The 19809-nt window shown below is 44.2% G+C and overlaps 1 protein-coding gene across 13 annotated transcripts in view; it reads left to right on the plus strand.

Annotated features, from left to right (window-relative positions):
• Positions 1-19809, plus strand: part of lola (longitudinals lacking) — an 87546-nt gene that overhangs the window by 38334 nt on the left and 29403 nt on the right. Inside the window, exons 5-6 of one of the 13 annotated variants that reach the window (XM_069036568.1) lie at positions 4844-5066; positions 5184-5452. The exons of 7 other annotated variants lie outside the window; for them this stretch is intronic. In XM_069036568.1, coding sequence (XP_068892669.1) covers positions 4844-5066; positions 5184-5223 — 263 coding nt within the window. In that variant the 3' untranslated portion in view covers positions 5224-5452. Of the gene's footprint in view, positions 1-111; positions 527-943; positions 1246-2384; positions 2466-2575; positions 2884-4235; positions 4524-4843; positions 5067-5183; positions 5453-13783; positions 14077-19809 lie in introns of those variants that run through there. 5 more of the 13 variants (XM_069036560.1, XM_069036574.1, XM_069036573.1 and 2 more) reach the window with 5 other exon arrangements.

A 19809-nucleotide genomic window follows, 5' to 3' on the forward strand; every position in this document is an offset into this window, starting at 1 on the left:
TTTCTTTATTTTTTTATGCGTTCGCTGTACAGTTATTTTTGTTGTGGTTGGGGCGTTTAGTTTCGTCTTTTTAGTTCCTTACTAATTTTCTTTAATTTTTCCGTATTTCAGAATTCCGTAGTTCAATTTTGAAACGAGTCACTTTCACCGACAATATCTGTCCGGTCTGTCGCAGAGTGTTTAAGCGGAAAGATCACGTGCAGCGCCACTACTTAGAGTTGCACATTTTTAATCAGGAGAACATGGGCTATCCGTGCACTTCCTGCGACAAGTTCTTCAAGAGGAGGTACATTTTAGACAACCACATGAAAACCTGCACCGGCTCGCCCAAGTGTCAGCTCTGTAACATTTCTTACCCCAAATTCGGACAGCTGATACAGCACATGAAGAGCGTCCACAACGCCATCATCAAATAGCTCGCGCACGCACACTTCTCGCACATTCATTCATATCCTAGGCTAAGTTTTAATATTATTCAGACCACCGGTTATAGGGAGATTTTGTCTAATAAAAAGTTTTCAACAAATCCTGCTTTTCGTATCTCATCCCTCGTCCCACCCGCGCCGGACTTCCCCCGACTAATTGTTTTCATTTTTAGATTTTCTCGAAGTTTCCGCCATGCTGAAAATCAAAGGCGAACCGATGTTCCCGTGCATAGTGTGCAAAAAGCTGTTGCAGAAGAAGAGCTTGCGGCGACACTATTTCACAAAACACGTGTCGGAACTCGACGAAAGCTCCTCCAAGCACAGACCGCGCAAGAGAAACTCCAAACCGCGAAACGACGAAAGCGCGCCCCCGTGACAGGTCTTTGATCTGTACGATTTTTCTATTGTTCCACAATACACTTTCAAGAGTTTTTCTGTTTTATTTTGTACCGTCCGAGTTGTAGATCTAGCTTGTTGCTCGCTTAACCATTCAGCTTTTCTAATGAGAGCATTTTCAGGTCATTTCACTTGTCCCAGTTGTCCTGGAACTTTTACCAGAAGAGACCACATGAGGCGCCATTTTGTCGAGCAACACGTCAAAATGGCCGACCCAGCGTTCTCCTGTCCGTTCTGTTTCAGGCGTTTTAAGCGAAACTACCACTTGAAACGCCACCAGAAAAAGTGTTGGGACAGAACTGTGTCCCTCCAGGAAAGCAAACTGCGAAAAATCTTGCCTGCCGTGTCTCACAAAACCTTTGTATCGATTGCTAAATAAACTGTTTTGTATTTGAGTAAAGTAATAATGGAGTATTTGTGCGCTGGACGTGTTTTTTCCGCTTGTTATTCTAGTTTTTTTGTTTGCATGTTTAGACAACGTTGAAGGTACTGGTGTTGCGTAGGCCTTGACTAAAAGGTGTCTGTTTTAGCCCGGTTCGGCGCCCTCATGTACTACACTTGCATGAGGTGCGGAAAGTCCTACAAAAACCAAACGAGCCTAAGCCGACACACCCACCACGAGTGCGGGAAAGCCCCCAAATTCCCGTGTCCCTTCTGCAAGAAGCTGTTCAAGAGGAAGGACCGCGTTAAGACGCATTTCAAAGACTGCCATCCCCAGATGGGCTCCTTCGAGAAGTTCGTCAACTCCCATATATACGTCTAGTCTTGTAATGCCGTGTTACCAAATAAATAACCTGTTGCCACTGGAGGTGTGTCTGATTTTCGGGGGGTGGTTCCGCGGCGCGTCTTTGTCTTTGGGTGCAGTCGTTTCGCAAAATTGAAATCGTGTGTTTTAGGTTTTCTTAAGAATTTGGAAAGCGTGCACCAGAGGTACTTCTGCAAGAACTGCTGCAAGAGCTACAAGCACAAGAGACACCTGTCGAGCCATGTGCGGTACGAGTGCGGCAAGGCCCCCGGGTTTCAGTGCGTCGTGTGCAAAAAGAAGTTCTTCCAGAAGTACACGCTCAACGCCCACTTGAGACAGACCCACGGATTGGACATATAACACTTCGATGTTGTCACTTGTACCACTTTGTCTGAATAAAAATCAGTACCTCTCCCCAGTCTGGTTGGTCTGTTTTGTGTGTTGTCTGCAATGCTTGACTCGTCGTGCCCCCCGATCAATCCACTCAATCACGTTGTTTTAGGTGATTTAAAGAAATTTGTTTGTCCCAAGTGCACCAGACGCTACCTTCACAAGAACCACCTCATGAGCCACCTCAGGTACGAGTGCGGGAAAGCGCCCTCGTTTGTCTGCCAGTACTGCTACAAATCGTTCCATCAGAAATCAAATCTGAAAGCGCACTTGAGAAGATGCAAACTGGTCGTGGCGAACCCTTAGTTTAAGTTTTTACGTTCTCTCTTAAGACTTTTGTAACCGATTGAAAAATAAATGTGGCTTTTACGCTGACTTGTCTCACTCCTTGTGCACGTTTTTGCCAGTTCTGATTGTTGTACTTTTAGGTAGAAGATTTGCTTGTGCAAAGTGTCGAAGCGAGTATCCTTCCAAGAGGAGCCTGAACGCCCACATTAAATTCGAATGCGGTAAAGAACCATAACAGTACTCCCCCCACCACTCCCCCTAGATTAAGCTTCTAAAACACTGAGCATGTAGACGCGCGGAACTCGCTCGATAGTAACATCTCGTTTTTTAGTTGGTACCGCATTTTACTGCCCCTCCTGCGGAAAGCAGTACAAGTACTCTCCGAACCTGCGAAGACACTTGAGGTACGAGTGCGGCAAGGCGCCCACGTTCTTTTGCGACTTTTGCAACAAGCCCTTCCACCAGAAGTCCAACCTGAAGGTGCACATGAGGCGGTGCAAGTTGTTCCCGCACATTCCGCGCCCCACCACCATGGACAAGTTCAACTAGTACTAAGAGTACCTAGAATAGTAGTACGACGGCAGATGATGTAAAGTTGTTGTAAATATGTGAGTCGATAATAAAGACGAGCCAAAATCGCGTTTTTGTGTAAATAAACCCGTAAGATTAGTTTTTGTAAGCGTTGACGGCATGACTAGTACCGTTTTTCCACAATTTCGTAATACACTTTTTTGGTTTTAGTTTTCAACGCGTATTACTGCTACGATTGCGGTAAGCAATACAAATACTCACACTCGTTAAGCAGACACAAAAAGTACGAATGCGGCAAAGCCCCCAAGTTCGAGTGCATCGTCGACGGGTGCAACTACAAGTCCAAGCGCAAGGACAACCTCAACGCGCACATCAGAACTCTGCATCTGAAGGAGCTCAACGTCACCATCTCTTAGGCCGATACAACTATCTAGACATGTAACCCCAGTAGATGTAATTGTCAGGAGACGGGAAGAATTGTAAATCTCTACAGATCTATTTGTAAACTTATCTTAATAAAGTTCTACTTTTAAAGACTTGATTTGACTTCGGAACGATTCGACAAGTGTGGTACCATTTATACATTTTGGAATTTTTTAGGTCCCTGCCTGTCGGAACCTGCGCTGTACACGTGTAAGCGATGCAACAAGAGCTACATGTACAAAATGACGTTCAAGCGACACATCAAGTACCAGTGTGCCAGGGTACTGCCGAAATTTCAGTGCCATCTGTGCTCCCACTCTTGCAACTACAAGAGCAATCTTAAGAGTCATCTCCTCCACAAACACAAATTGGGGTTGGAGAGTCTGATCAATTTTCAATGATCAGGCTTAAGTACTACATAAGTGCAATAAGCTGTTAAGTTTACATATCCTGAAATAAAGTGTTATTTTTCGACGTTTTTTATTTTGTCTTGTGAGGGCTTTGTCTTCTCTTTTTAATTTTGATCTTTGTAGGTCTTTTGGCAGGAAAAATGTACCTTTAAAGGGACAGTACCTTGTGGGTACTAAAAACACTGTCGTTGAAGTCTTTGGACACTAACTAGTACCTTGCGGGTACTAAGAACACTTTCGTGGGAGTTTTTGGACACAAAAAACTACATTAATTACAAATCGTACTAGATTTTTCATTTCGCGGTACTACTTGGCACGGTGGTACCGTGGCTTTTTGGACCGACATGTGAGTTGCCCTCTTGATTAGCGTGTTCGTTTGCACACTTTGATCGTCTGACGTGTCGGATTTTAGGTTGGAAGCACTTGCACCGTTGCACTGTTGTCGCTTAGTCCCAAAAATCTTTGTACACTGATTTTCAATAAAATCTTGAACAAAACCGGACAGATTGATTTTCCGCCCCCCTTCTGGCTCTCGTAGCGTTAGCGATGTTCTTAGTTTACTGTACTAACCCAATAATCCTCGCCGGTGGCTGTACTGTGTTTATTGACGCAATAATAAATTTTCAGAGAAGATTTATCGCAACAGGAGGTTGCATTTGCAAGCGTTCGAAGACGCCGATCGGAAACAGTTTTGCTGCGGCGGCTGCAACCGTTGGTACAAATACCTCCACAATTTGAAATCGCACCAGAAATACGAATGTGGTAAAGAACCACAGTTCGTGTGCACGTACGAGGGCTGCACGTTTAGGTCGAAGAAGAAGGGTAATCTGAAGCAGCACATATTCAACAAGCATGGAATCGATTTAATTGGTTAAGATGTACATATTTTTTCTATAATAAACAGTAGTGGAACAAGAGTTTTTTCAACGTCCCACGCCGCTTCTTTCTAGTTTTGTCCGGTGCAGAGACTAAGAGTCGAATCTGTTTGCAGGCGGCGACAAACCCTATGGTTGTCCGAACTGTGCTAGGGCCTACAAGTATCTGAGGAACTTGAAGGCTCACCTGCGCTGTGAGTGCGGCAAAGACCCGCAATTCGCTTGCCACTTCGAAGGTTGCGCTTTCAGGGCCAAACTGAAAGGGAACTTGATAAAACACATCAACAATAGACACAAACATTTCTGAACATGTAAACTGGTCTCCGCGCGCTTGTCTTTCATAACTCGGCTTGTTTTTAGGTACGGCGAGCCGCACGCGCACCACAAGCGGACCAGTGTTTGTTTGCGACAGTTGCAACCGCACCTACAAGTACTATGGTAACTTGAGAGCACACATGAAGGCGGAATGCGGGAAGGAACCTAGGTTTGTTTGTCAAGTGAAGGGTTGTCCCTACCGGACCAGGATCAAGAACAACCTCAAGATACACATTATCAATAGGCACCCCGAGATTGTTGATGGAGTGTAATTCAATAAACTGTTTAACCGAGTCTGTGTTGTTTGCTTGTCCGAGAGGGTGGTTGGTGTGCTTGTTTTGCAAAAACTTTTTGGGTGTGACGCTCACGGGTGGCCTCGTTTTAGGTTACGTGTACAAAGCTCGAGACAAGTCCGGACTGACTAATCAGTACTACTGCGAAAATTGCAACCGCTCTTATAAGTACTACCGCAACTTGAAGTCCCACCAGAAGCTGGAGTGCGGCAAAGAAGCGCGATTTCTGTGCTCGTACGCCGGCTGCACCTACAAGACCAAAATAAAGAGATACTTGCACATGCACATCCTGAACAAACACTCAAACATCCAGATCCACGATCACTTGTAGTTTACTGTACAATAAACGGACCCCGACAAACCTTGCTTTTATTGTGTTGGCACACCCGTCTGACCGACTCAACTGAAACGTCTTTTAGGACCTCACTTTTCGTCCGCGTTTGTCTGCAGCCAGTGCCGCCGCGTCTACAAGTGGAAGCGGAACTTGCAGTGCCATCTGAAGTACGAGTGTGGCAAAGAACCGCGGTTCGCGTGTCCCGTCGAAGGCTGCCCCTACAAGGCCAAGCTCAAGACGCACATCAAACAACACCTCAAGAGGAAAAACCACCAAGTAGTTTAGGCTTTTAGTTTCACTTTAGTTTGTTAAGTTGTGTAATCGATTGACGCCACCATTCTAACCTCAATTCTTTTAGGTCTTTACTATTCCACGTACAACACGCACGTTTGTAAAGGCTGCAACCGCGCCTACAGATGGAGGCGGGGCCTCAAACAACACCAGAAGTACGAGTGCGGCAAGGAACCGCAGTTTGTGTGCCCCGCTGAGGGGTGCTCGTACAAGGCCAAGGTCAAAGGGAATTTCAAGCAGCACATGGCCAAGAGGCACAAAGGCTATGTTTGCCCGTTTTGAACCCAAAACAAAACATTTACACGTCTGAGGAGTGTCTGGAACGTGCAAAGGGGCACCAGAGATATTTTAAGTTTTGCTTGACGGAAGGCCGGAAATCAATTTTTTATTTTTTTCAGTACTCCGTGACAAGTAAGATACAGAACATAGTTTTGTTTATTTTTGACAGAAGGCCGGAAATTCATTTTTTATTTTTTTCAGTATTTATTTTTAGCGGAGACAGAGCACGTGTGCCTTTGCATGTCCTCGAGACTCTGATGTCATCTTTGTAGATAATTTTGTACTGTAACCTTTCCAAAATGTACTGTTCATTCGAGAATAAATCTCTTCACTCGAAATTTTTGGAAGTGATTTCAGGACTTTGACTCTTGTGGTGCAGTGGCTTCATCGTGTGTTTGTTTTAGGAGGCAAAAGACACCGCTGCGACGTGTGTCAGAGGAGTTACCGGTGGAAGCGAGGCCTGTACCAGCACAAGCTGTATCAGTGCGGAAAGAACCCGAGTTTCGCTTGTCAAGTGTCGGGTTGTGGTTACAGAGCCGCCATAAAAGGAAATCTTAAACGCCATGTATTGAGCAAACATAGCACCTAGTAGCGAATAAATGTTAAAATCTTTTGGTGTTGTCCCACTTCACTCCGGTGTGTCTAACACGCTTCTTGATTTCAGGACTTAAGTATCAGTGCCACGCTTGCATGAAGTCCTACACTTACCGCAGAGGCTTGCTGCAGCACATCAAGTACGACTGCGGCAAGGGTCGACAATTTGCATGCCAATTCCCGGAATGCAAGTTCCGATGCAAGAGAAAGCCCTACTTAAGGTTTCATTGTGCCAAAAAGCATGGCCTCTTTATTTAGGAAATAAATACCACGTGCAGATTCGTTGTTTTACTGACAGACCAGAGTTGAGCGCCCTAAATGACAAATGACAAACTCTCGGGAAAAACTTGTTTTTTGTCCTAGCGTGTTGGCGTATCTGAAGTGCAATTTATTTTTAGCCCAGCCGTTTAAATGTCACTCGTGTGGTAGACGCTACAAGTACAGTCAAGGACTGAGCCAGCATCTGAGGTACGAGTGTGGAAAGGCGCCGCAGTTTGTTTGCGAAGAGCCTTACTGTAACTTTGCCAGCCACAGAAAGGAGAATCTGAAGCTGCACCGCTTCAGGAAGCACAGCGGCTTCAACCGATGAAGAATTCCAGTAACCAATAAAAATATACACTTGCGATGTTCGTTTCATTCCTTTTATTTGTGTTTTTGCCTCTTACTAGGTCCCACAGCTAGTATCGGTTCTTCTTTAATTTTTTTGTTGCAAAAAACACAACACCACATCAGGAGTCAAAGTTTTTCTCTTTGCAGTGACATAACTCGGGTGTTTTGTATATATTTCTCTTGGGAGAATTTGAGTAGACTTAAGACTAACCAAACTAGACTTAAGGCGCTAACCCCTTCGCCGAATTGTTTGTGTAATTGACAGTACCGTATTTTTTAGATGTACGCTATAAATGTGTTAACTGTAATCGAGTGTACAAATATAAGTCTGGTTTGGGTCAACACCTGCGGTACGAGTGTGGTCAAGAACCACGGTTTCACTGTCCGGAACCTAATTGCGGTTACAGATCGAACAAGAAAGGCAACGTAAAAATTCACATGTCGAGCCAACACAAAAAATCTAGACGTTCGCATAGCATTCGATAAACCTGATTCGTTGTTTGGTAACATTCTGTGCACCAATGACGGAGTCGCCTGTTACTGGATGGTTTTTTTAGGTGGGAAGTACCGGTGCGACGGTTGCGACAGACGGTACAAGTACCCGCACGGACTGAGACAGCACAAGAGATACGAGTGTCAGAAGACACCCCAGTTCGAGTGTCCCCACAAGGTCTGCGTCTACAAGTCTAAAGTCAAGTCTAACATAACCAGACACCTGAGAACTGTACACAAAGATTCGCAATAAACCTGATCTAGACCGACTCGTTCTATTTTTGATTTAGTTGTTTTTTGCGGGGATTGCGAGTGGCACTGTTGACGGAAGTCTTTTTTAGATCTGCCGTACAGGTGTGGCAAGTGCAACAGACGGTACAAATACAAGTCCGGTCTGGGACAGCATCAGAAGTACGAGTGCGGACAACAACCCAGGTTTCGGTGTCCAGTGCCGGAGTGTTCGTACAAGTCGGCCAGAAGGGGAAACCTCAAGGTCCACGTGGCTGGACAACATCGCAGGAAGAATCTCAAAGATGTGTAGGTCCTGTGTGGACTATAATTTTTTGATAAAATTTGGAAATAAAGGATTTGTGCCCACTTGTCCAATTGATTGTGTTGTTTTCTCTTACGCCTGCTGCAAACCACCAGAAAAGCGTAAAACGCAAAATCTACAGTTTCTGTAAATGTAACGAAGTGCTTTTACTTGACTTGACTTGACCTGACCTGTGTACAGTTCTTGTATTTTTTAGAAAGAAAATTTTACTGCGACACTTGTGGCAGAGGGTACAGAGGCATAAACGGCTTGAAGCAGCACCAGAAGTACCAGTGCCAGAAGGAACCGCAGTTCAAGTGTTCCGAAATCGGCTGTGCTTACATTACTAAGCTTAAGTCAAATCTGACCAGACACTTGAAAAATATACACAACACGATGACGCTCAAGAGGGTGCACTCTTGAAGCTCTTGTAGCGACTTTCTAATAAAAGTGCTTCCGAAAATTGCGTTTCTTTTGAAGCCTTCACTTGAAGCTTTCACGACTGTACTGATCTGAATTTCTTTCAGGTGGTAAGTTTTGCAATGGCGGCCTGAGCGAGACGCAGCCCGAGTGTCAAATTAACGTAACTAAACTTAAATCGACTCTGAACCGCCTTTTAAAACTTGAGCATAATCCAATCTAAATTTTAGTTTGCAAAGTAATGACTCACCGTTTGTCGCCACCCTCCTGACTGTTGTATTTTTTAGATCGTGATAAAATGTTCTGTTGTGACGTTTGCGGCAAGAAGTACGTGTGGAGCTGCGGCTTGAGCCAGCACAAGAAGTACCAGTGCGGCAGAGAACCGCAGTTCCGGTGTCCGGAGCCCGGATGCACCCACAAGACGCAGCTGAAGGGCAACATGAAGCAGCACATCCGCAACAAGCACAAACACCTCAGCGACACATTTTTCCAATAAGTTTTTGTATTGTGTGCATGCGTTGTAGCCGAAACCGAAATAAACTGTGTTGTCCAGTACTGTCTCTTGTAGTCTAGTTTGGTGAAGATACGTCGGGAGTACCGCAAGGCTTCCAATTAAACCGGTTCTTTTTTGTAGGTCATTTCAAGTGCGACCAGTGCTTCAGCAGGAGCTACAAGAACAAGAAGTCGCTTCTGAGGCATCTGCGCTACGAGTGTCACAAGGACCCCACTTTCAGTTGTCCCTACTGTACCCACAAATCCAAATACAAAAACACGCTCCTTTCGCACATTAAACAGCGACATCAGCTGCTCTGTGAACGCAGTTTTCTTCAATAAATCGTGTCTGTACAAGTGGTCCCTTTTTGTTTCTCCCATTTGTTTGCGAGAAGATGGTCGCTGCAGTGCCAAAAGGACCTCACTTTTAGTTGTCCCTTCTGTCTCCACAAATCAAAATACAAAAACACGCCCCTTGCTCGTTTCTCGTTTCTGATTGGTCCCTTTTTGATTCTCTCACTTGTTGTAGATTTTCCCTATTTTTGCAAACTGTGCGGCAAGGACTACCAAAGAAAAACGTGCGCCACCTGCGTTTTTTGTGCCAAAAGAAACCGTCCTTTTGTGCGCATTGTATCTACAGGGCCAAACAAAAGGCGAACCTTGTGGCGCACTTGCAAGCACTGGGGTCTCGGCCAGGAAATCATCGCGTTTTTGCCCTAATTACGAGGCAAAGCGGTACTTTTTCCTTAAATAAAAACTTACAAACACTGACTTGCTCTTATTTGGCCTAGAGTAGAAAAGAAAAACTTTGCACTAACAACGCCACGCTTCACTTCGGCGTTCAAACTCTCAACTTCTTTTCACTTGTAGATCGTTGTCATGGCTGTCCAAAGTGCGGTCGCTCATACAGACTGTCTAGTTCCCTTCGAAGACATCTCCGCTACGAATGCCAGAAGGAACCGTCATTCACGTGCGACCATTGTCCGTACAAAGCCAAACAGAAAGTCAATCTTGGAGCGCACATCGCGGCCAAACACCCGCACGCTTTGTGTTGAATAAACAATTTTAACTGAACACTCTTTTATCTGCAACACCAAGTGGAAGTAGATTTTTTCCGCATTTTGTTTTGGACATCTACGTCCAAGAAGAGCTACTGTTGTAGCCGCAAGACCCAAGAAAGACTTATTCTCATTTGTTCACCCAGTCTAACAGTCTCCCTTTTAGATGGGCCCTTCTCGTGCGTGACTTGCGGACGCATCTACAAGGCGAAGAGGTCGCTTTGGAGGCACCAGAAGTACGAGTGTCGGAAAGGACCAGCTTTTAAGTGTCCCGAGTGTCCCTACGGGGCGAGGCGGAAGATGACCGTGGTGGGGCACATGATGAACAAGCACAAGTTGCAAAAGTACGCTTCTGCAGCATCCGCGCTAAAAGTGATACAAGAACCACATTTTTAAACTAACTTGCATATTAAACAGAATATCAAGTCTGCGAACGCAGTTTTCTTCACTAACCCCTTCCTTCCTTCTGGTTCGTCTCCTTTGGAGCTTCTGGTGATTGTCCGCTTTGTTGCAGATGTCTTTCACGTTTGCCCAGAGTGTCGGAGGAAGTATCGGAGTAAGCGGTCGTTGCAGCGCCACCAACGGTACGAGTGTCAGAAGGAACCGTCCTTCCTGTGTGAACATTGCCCTTTCAAGGCCAAACAAAAATTCAATCTTGTCGTGCATTTGCACGCCAGGCACAAACGCCCCAACCAGGAAACCTTCAACACGTTTATTTCTTGATTGGCGCCGAAACGGCGCCCGTGTTCTGTTAACTCGCAATAAAACGTTTTGAGAGCAGAATTTTTCCTACAAATTGTTCCAACTCCTAATCGTAGACCTCGCGGTACCACTTGACCATCTCCAGAGAAGAAATGCTACTTCGCAATAAACCCTAAGACTATTTGTTCGTTTTTGTGCCCCTCTCGTCCTTTCCTTTTTGCCCGTCTGGTCTAACGAGTCTCCCTTTTAGGTGGCCCCTTCGTGTGTATGACTTGCGGACGCATCTACAAGGCGAAAAGGTCGCTTTGGAGGCACCAGAAGTACGAATGTCAGAAAGAACCAGCGTTTAAATGTCCGGTATGTCCCTACAGGGCCAAGCAGAAGTCCACCGTGGTGGGCCACATGATGAGCAAGCACCAGTTCCTCAACCAGCTGAAGCACCAGTCGTACGACTGCGTCATGCTTAACAATAAGTAACTGTTCCGTGTTCAGTGTTCTTTCAATAAACGCAACGTTCAAAGGCGATTTTTATTTGGTCCCGTGCCTCGCAGCTCGTTGACGGTGGCGTGAAATCGTTTTCTTTTGTAGGGTTTCAGTGTGACGTTTGTTTTAAGACGTACAAAACCAAGAAGACGCTCGCTCGCCACAAGAGATACGAGTGCTCTTGCGAGAAGATGTTCGTCTGTCCGGTGTGTCCCAGCAAGTTTAAACGCAGCGACCATCTCAAGCGCCACTACGAACACAAGCACAACTCTGTGTAGTCACACCAAAGATTAAACCTTTCTCCCAAAATGACTTTCATTTCACCTTGACCACCAAATCGTGCTGCGCGACTCTACAGTTTGTGATTTTATAGGTGACAGTGGATTTTACTGTTGCGAGGTGTGCGGCAAAAAGTACCGACACGTGGCGTCGCTGTACCGCCACCGGAAACTGGAGTGTCAAAACGAAATCAAACCATTTCGGTGTCTCTATTGCCCCTTTCAGTTCAAACGAAAGGACCACCTCAAGAGACACATCGACAGCAAACACACTAGTCTGACGCAGTTCTCTCAATAAACTTTCTACCCCACTTGGTATTTTTATTTGGCTTAGGAGGGATCTCACACCCATTGAATTTCTTTGGTCGCTGTAAATAACTCGATGTTTGTGTTTTAGGGTCTTCGTCGTTCCGATGCGACGTTTGCGGCAAACGCTACCGCCATTTCGCCTCTTTATGTCGCCACAGGAAGTTCGAGTGCCAAAAGGAAGCCGCATTTAGGTGTTCGTTTTGCCCCTACAGATGCAAACAAAAAAATAACATCAAGTTGCACACCAGAAAAAAGCATTTCAGTGAAATTTGTAATTTCAAGTGAGAATAAATCGTTTTTCATTTTTCTACAGTGGTTTTTTTGCGGTGACCCTTCAAGTGTTCTGTAATCACCGAAGCTTCTCTCTTCTAGGCTACAGACGCGACCAAATTACGTTGTCACGTCAGAAGAACACACCAAGATTATTGTCAAAAATGTTTGTAAGGATTGGCACATAGTTCAGTAAAGATATTGCTCGTAGAATTGTTTCGGAAGTTAATTTTGCTGTGTAGCCAAAATGTATTGTAGTGTTGGGCTGTGAAATTTTCCGCGCTCGTCTTCTGCACTTCATCTAAACAATGTTATTTCAGGACGTGGATGGCAGTGCGAGAACTGCCTCAAGTTCTACAAAACCAAGAAGTCACTGTGGAAACACCAAAAATATTATTGCCAAAGCGATCCAGCCTATCACTGCTCGCAGTGCTGTTACAAGGCCCAGACAAGATGGAATTTGAAAATGCATTATAACTCAGTTCACTTGAAGTTATCTAGATATAAATAAAATTCATTAGAAACTGTCTAGTTTTTCACTGCAACTCTCCGCGATTGTTTGCACCGTTCCTAAGTGGTTCAATTTTTAGGTAAACCCTTCCCGTGTGAGCTGTGCGGCAACGCGTACATGCGGAAGAGCGCCTTGAACCACCACAAGAGGTTCTACTGCCAGAAAGAACCCGCCTTCCAGTGCCAACACTGCTCGCACAAAGCCAAGACCAAGTGGAACATGAAGATGCACGTAGCTAAGGTCCACCTGAAGTTGTGACTCTCTGGAATAAACAATTTTGTACTGAGCGTTGTTTTTGTGGAGCGACCCTGCACTCGCACTCTCCCACTCGTCCCGCTGAAACCGCGAGAGAATTAATTGTTGGTTTCTTCCAGGAGGGTCGTACGTCTGTCAGACTTGTGGTAAATCGTACATGTACAAAACCAACCTGAACCACCACATAAAATTCTACTGCCAGAAGGAGCCGTCCTTCGGGTGCACCCATTGCCCTTACAAGGCGAAAACCAAGGGCAATTTGAAAATCCACTTCAACGGAGTGCACCTCAAGATAAAAAGGACCAGGTCCGCGAAAAACATGCGGTTCGCTAATGTGTTTATTGACGAAAATAAATAGTTTGTCTAGTTGGCGTGTCTTATTTCTGTGGTATTTATCCGGCTGTTGGTGCTTGAATATTTAGTAGTGTCGTCTGTTCCAGGAAAGTTTCAATGTAACACTTGCGGGCGCGAGTACAGGCATCAGCCCTCGCTGTGGAAGCACGTCAGATACGAGTGCCAAAAGGAGCCGACTTTTGGTTGCTCGTTTTGCCCTTACAAAGCTAAGACGAAAGGCAACTTGCAAATTCACATCAACGGGGTACACCTCAAGCTGAAAAGGACAAAGAAGAGCGGCCAGCCGTAGTAACTAGAGCTTTGTTGCATCACAAATACAATTAGCAAGAGAGTTTTGTCTTTTATTTCGTCCTTTGAAATGCTTCCGCTTTTTCAGTACCTTCAGACTTCAGCGTGAGTGGTTCCGACGTAACTTTGTCATCGTTTCAGAGAGGTTCCAGTGCGGAGCTTGCGGAAAGCGGTACACTAAGCAGCTCTCTCTGCACAAGCACCAGCGGTACGACTGCCAAAAAGAGCCGACTTTTAGCTGTCCGCATTGTCCCTTCAAAGCTAAGAGAAAGTACAACGTGAAGCTGCACGTGAACGGGGTCCACTTGAAGCTGCCGCGGCCCAAACGGTCGAGAAAAGCCGTGCAGAACGTGCTGGTTGACTATATTGACGACTCAAACCTTTGCTGAAAGTTTTCGTTGACGAAATTCAATAAATACATTTTGTTGCATTGATTTTTGTATTTTTTTGCAATCTTAGAATTTTTAGTGGATTTCGTCTGACGAGGCATGTTTTTTAGGGGACAAGGACACCTGTAAGAAGTGCCACCAGCGCTTCCGAAAGAAAACGCTTTACAAACATATGAAATTTGACTGCCAGAAGGAGCCGTCATTTTGTTGCCTGTTTTGTCCGTTCAAAACCAAGAGGAAGGAGAATCTGAAAGCTCACACCAACCGAATGCACGCCGCAAATATCTGACACTTGTGATTGGAGCAAATAAATCTAATTTTGTATTGTTAGTGTTTGAATTGTTTGCACCTTGGTGCCCGTGTGGCGTGGCGTGGACTAACGCCTCTCGCATGTAGACGGTGTTGGGGAGATGCTGCTGACGGCTTTTCTGGGCAGATGTTGGCTAACGTCGAAGTGAAATCTTATGTGGTTTTCTGTTTTAGGAAAACCCAAACGTGACACCATCAGTGAATTCATCGAATTTTTAACGGACATGTCCCAACAAGAAAGATCAAAATTCATCCACCTTTTTGCCAAGAAGGTTGAAGAAACATATGGCAAACACCAGTTAAAATAAATTTTTGTTAAGTTTAATTTCCAATAACCTTTTCCAATGACATCCCACAAATGGAAACGTTCTCTTCGCGTTGTATTTCCACAGCGATCGCATTTTCGCCGCGCAACAAATAAACCTTCATTAGTACGTTCGTGCTTGATTTCGTTGTTGCGCAAGAAGTAGCGGTGACAGTGTAGAATTGTTGATTCGTCCTGGAAGCTTGACCGTCACTTGTCCGTTACAGGAAAGTTTCTGTGTGTCACGTGCGGGAGCGTCTACCAGCACAGGAAGACGCTTATGAGACACTTGAGGTACGAGTGTCAGGTGAAACCGAGTGCCAGGTGCGACAGGTGCACTTACGTCGGCAGAAATAAATTGCATCTGCGAGATCATTACAAGCGGAAGCACAAGAAGCGCCTTCCGCAGGCACTTGCTCTTCGTGCGGACACTGTGACCAAGCGCGCTTGAAGAACTGGCGTTTGCTCCAATACTGAAGGAAACGCGAAACTTCCCACCATGAAGGTGCACTCGATGTCGACGAAACGTTGCACCTGTACAAAACAGTATTTGGGCATTAACTAAATAAATCTTCTTTCAAGGTTTCATTCATGTTGTTAATAACACTGCGACACGATTTAACAAGTTTTCTTGTGTTTCTGGCTCAGAAAGTGCCAAAATCCCTAACAGATATTTTCCCTAGAGCTTAGTTGCTTTCGCAATTGTCTCTCCCAAAATGTTTTCTTGTCTCGACGTTCACTCCTGTTTTTTTCAGCAACGTTCACCTGCTCTATGTGCGGACGCCATTACAAGTACAAGAGATCTCTCAAGCACCACATCAAATACGAATGCTTCAAAGAGCCGACGTTCGCTTGTTCGTTCTGTTCTTACAAGTCCAAGACAAAAGGGAACTTGAAGCTGCACACGATGAAGGTGCACTTGACGACGAAGAAGCGCAAGTGAAGCTTTGTATCTGTACCAACAATAAAATTTACTATTTCTTGTTGTCAACAGTTTCACAAATTGGTATTTTTTCGGGTCTTCTACGTTCAGTTTCTTTCCAATTTATTTTGAAAGTTTTTTAGAGCAAAGTCACCACATGCGCCTTATCTAAGAAGGAACAAAACACTATTTGGGGTATTTAACTAAATAAATCTCCTTTTCAAGGTTTCTCTCATGTTTTTAGTAACACTGCGACACGATTCAGCAAGTTTTGTTGTGTTTCAGGCACCAGAAAGTGCCAGAATCCCTAACAGACCTTTTCCCTAGAGCTTAGTTGCTTTCGCAATTTTCTCTCCCAAAATGTTTTTTTTTCTCGGCGTTCACTCCTGTTGTTTTCAGCAACGTCCACCTGCTCTAAGTGCGGACGCCATTACAAGCACAAGAGATCTCTCAATCACCACATCAAATACGAGTGCTTCAAAGAGCCGACGTTTGCTTGTTCGTCCTGTTCTTACAAATCCAAGACTAAAGCAAACTGGAAGAGGCACATGAGGAAGTGTCACTCGATGTCGAAGAGCGCAAGTGAAGCTTTGTATCTGTACCAACAATAAAACTTACAATTTCTTGTTTTCAAAAGTTTCACAAATTTATTATTTTTCTAAATTTGGATCTTGTGCGTTCAGTTTCTTTCCAATTTGTTTTGAAATTTTTTTAGAGCGCATGTGCGCCTAATCTAAGAACCAACAAACAGTTATTTACGAAATGAGTGCGAGAAAACATCTTTCGCGCACGAGCGCATTTTTTGAGGCACGAGCGACGAAGGAGCGAGTGCTTCATTTAAATGGGCCGAATACGTCTTCTCGGATTGAAGTTCGTACAGTATTTTTTTGAAACGAACATTATGTCTGATTTGTCGTATACCCTTTGTGAATAGGAAATTTTCATCATCCAAATTGGAGAAATGGCGTTTTATAAAACAAACCTTATTATTATAAAGTCAAATTATTGTCAGAATGCTCAAAAAGGCGAATGCTTTTTGGATGATTTTGAAGCACTAGTGCGCGAAATCGACGTTCGCGCACTAGTGCTTCAAAATTGCTTGCGACCCGCAAATATCGATTTCGCGCACTACTATGCGATCGCGATATCATTTTGAAGATAGTGAGTTCAAAAACAGTATTTGGGGCGTTTAACTAAATAAATTTTCTTTTCAAGGTTTCACTCTTGCTTTTAATTGCACGATTTAACAAGTTTTCTTGTGTTTCTGGCACCAGAAACTGCTAAAATCCCCAATGGATATTATCTATTGTCCCAAGAGCTAAGTTGCTTTCACAATTCTCTCTCCAAAATGTTTTCCTTTTTTAGTCGTTCACTCCTGTTTTTTTAGTAACGTTCACCTGCTCTATGTGCGGACGCCATTACAAGTACAAGAAATCTCTCAAGCGCCACATCAAATACGAATGCTTCAAAGACCCGACGTTTGCTTGTTCGTCCTGTTCTTACAAGTCCAAAACTAAAGGAAACCTGATGCAGCACACGAGGAAGTGGCACTCGAAGAAGCGCCAGTGAAGCTTTGTATCTCTCGACAATAAAATTATGTTGCTATTTGTGTGTCGTTTGTTTTCGTCGTTGTACAAATTTTTTTGTTTATCAAAATCGTTCGGATTTTTTGAGTTTGTTGTCGTAACTGATTTTTCGAATTTTAGCACCGTTCGTATGCGCCACGTGTGGAAGACAGTACAAATACAGAAAGAGTCTTCGACAGCACATCAGGTACGAGTGCCGGAAAGAGCCGAGCTTTGCGTGCATGTTTTGTCCGTACAAATCAAAAACAAAAGGGAACTTGAAAACGCACATGACCAATGTTCACATGAAGTTGCGCAAGTTGTAGTTCAATAAACTGTTTGAAACGTTTTGTTTTGATTTTTTTAACATGTTTCTTTTCTCGTAACGTTTAGTACTTCACACGATGCGAAGTTGCTAACTCGGACGTTTTTTAGCCACGTATTACTGTGACACTTGCGGCCGGTGGTACCTCCACATAAAGTCGCTTAAGAACCATCAGAAGTACGAGTGTCAACAGGAACGGAAGTTCATCTGTCAGTACTGTCCCTACAAGTCCAAGACTAAAGGGAATTTGAAGGTTCACGTCAATGGAGTCCACTTGAGGATAGGACGCAAGGAAAAGCAACATCTGTCTTTCTCTAGATAGCTTTTTTGTATCTTCGCAATTTTGTTTCGTCTTCTCTTCGGTTTAGTTGAGTGAATAAAATGTTGCACTTTTCAAATGTGTTTTTCTCAAGTAGTTGCGCTCCTCAGAAGTGGGATTGTTCTAATTGTGAGTTTGTTTTAGGGAAGTACAAGTGTGACACTTGTGACAGATCGTACCGCCACAGAGAGTCGCTCCACAAACATGTCAAGTACGAGTGTCAGAAAGAACCCACTTTCGTTTGTCCCCAATGTCCCTACAAGGCCAAGAGGAAAGGGACCTTAAAGATTCACGTCAACAGGATGCACTTGAAGCCAAAGTGGATGGATGTTACAAAATAATAAATAAATGTTGTTCATGATTTTTACTTGTCTAGATTAAATCCAACTCTCTTTCAGTGAATAAGATGAAAAAGTTGTGTTGGTGCAAAATGTGACATTTGCAGCCTTCAGCAAAAGTTTTTCCATTTCTTTTGTTTTGTGAACTCGTCGCCCGATAATTGCTGCACTGTTCAGTATGGGGAGCGCACCCACCACATTTTTGACCTTGACTTCTAAGCCACTCCCCCTTGGTCCACCAAGGAGGAGGGGCTTAGAGATCAAGGTAAAAAAAGGTGGTGGGGGTACGCTTCCAAGTCCCCCTACTCGGTTGTTGTTTACCCTTGCTTTGTGTGCTTTGTCCATTTCGGAGAATCAAAAAAACTTCCCCTTTTAATTGAATTTTTTTAGGCACCCTTCAGTGCACCACCTGTAACAGGACATACCGCCACAGAGATTCTCTCCGAAGGCACGTCAAGCACGAGTGCCAAAAAGCGCCATCTATCTCGTGCGATTTCTGTGATATCAAGTTCAAAAGAAAGGACACTTTAAAGAGTCACATTAAAGTGGTCCATCACAAGGTTCCCAGATCTTGTAAACTGTAATAAAACCCGTTGAAAGAAAGATTTTTGTTGTCATTTCGACCCGAACCGTTCGCATTTGGATTGTATGCAACAGAATTTTTGTTTTAGGACTTTTCGGGTGCAGCACTTGCGATCGCTCCTATAAGCACAGAGAGTCGCTGCGAAAGCACGTCAAGTACGAATGTCAAAAAGAACCGTCTTTTTGTTGTCCGCTTTGTCCGTACAGGTGCAAAATTAAGTGGAACATGAAGAAGCACATCAACGGGGTTCACTTCAAAAGCAGTTTCCGTTTTGCTGATTGACACTTTAGAGTGTTGTGTATTTTGAGTTTTTGGAGAAATTAAAAACCTATTTTCAAATAAACGAGACATTTCAGCCAACCGGTGGCTCAGATTTTTGTTTTTATTTTGGGCACCCACACCATTGAAGCACTTTCAAAGCTTTGTGTTGTAGGTTTTGCGTGTGACACCTGGAACCAGAAGGAACTTGTCACCTTTGCTCCTACAAGAGCAAAACTAGGAAGCACTAGATCGGCGTCCATTTCAAATTGAATAGATTTGTTCTTTTGTAAATAAAATAGCAGTAGCTACTAATTTTCTTTTCATTTCGACTAGACTAACACTGGGTAGATTTGTTGTATTTGTGTTGTGCACACGCCTGATCCCCCGTTAATTTTCAGGAATTTTCCTAACAGAGCATTACCCTTGCGAAAACTGCGACAAAGTGTACTTGCGCAAATCGTCGAAAATGCGCCACGTTAAGTACGAGTGTGGGACAAGAAAACTCTTCGCTTGTCCGTATTGCGACAAGCAAGTGAAGCAGAAGTACAACCTGCTTCTGCACGTCTGTCGCCGACACAGAGACGTGCTCGACGACTTCAAGAAATCGTATTACTCTTCCTGATTGTACCAATTGAATAAAGTCTCGTTTAACCTTAATTTTCTCTAAATTATTTCTTCTTGGCTTGCGACTGGACTAGGGAGGAGCTCGTTCTAATTGCGTTTCTGTTTTTAGATCTGGTGTGGCAGTGCGACAGGTGTAAAAAGTGTTACAAAAACCAAAATACGCTAAACGTGCACCAGGCCTTCGACTGCGGCAAAGACAAGGTCTACGTGTGCAGCATTTGCGAGTTT

The sequence above is a fragment of the Tenebrio molitor genome, chromosome 1 (genome assembly GCF_963966145.1).
Source record: "Tenebrio molitor chromosome 1, icTenMoli1.1, whole genome shotgun sequence".
Classification (NCBI taxonomy): Eukaryota; Metazoa; Arthropoda; class Insecta; order Coleoptera; family Tenebrionidae; genus Tenebrio; species Tenebrio molitor.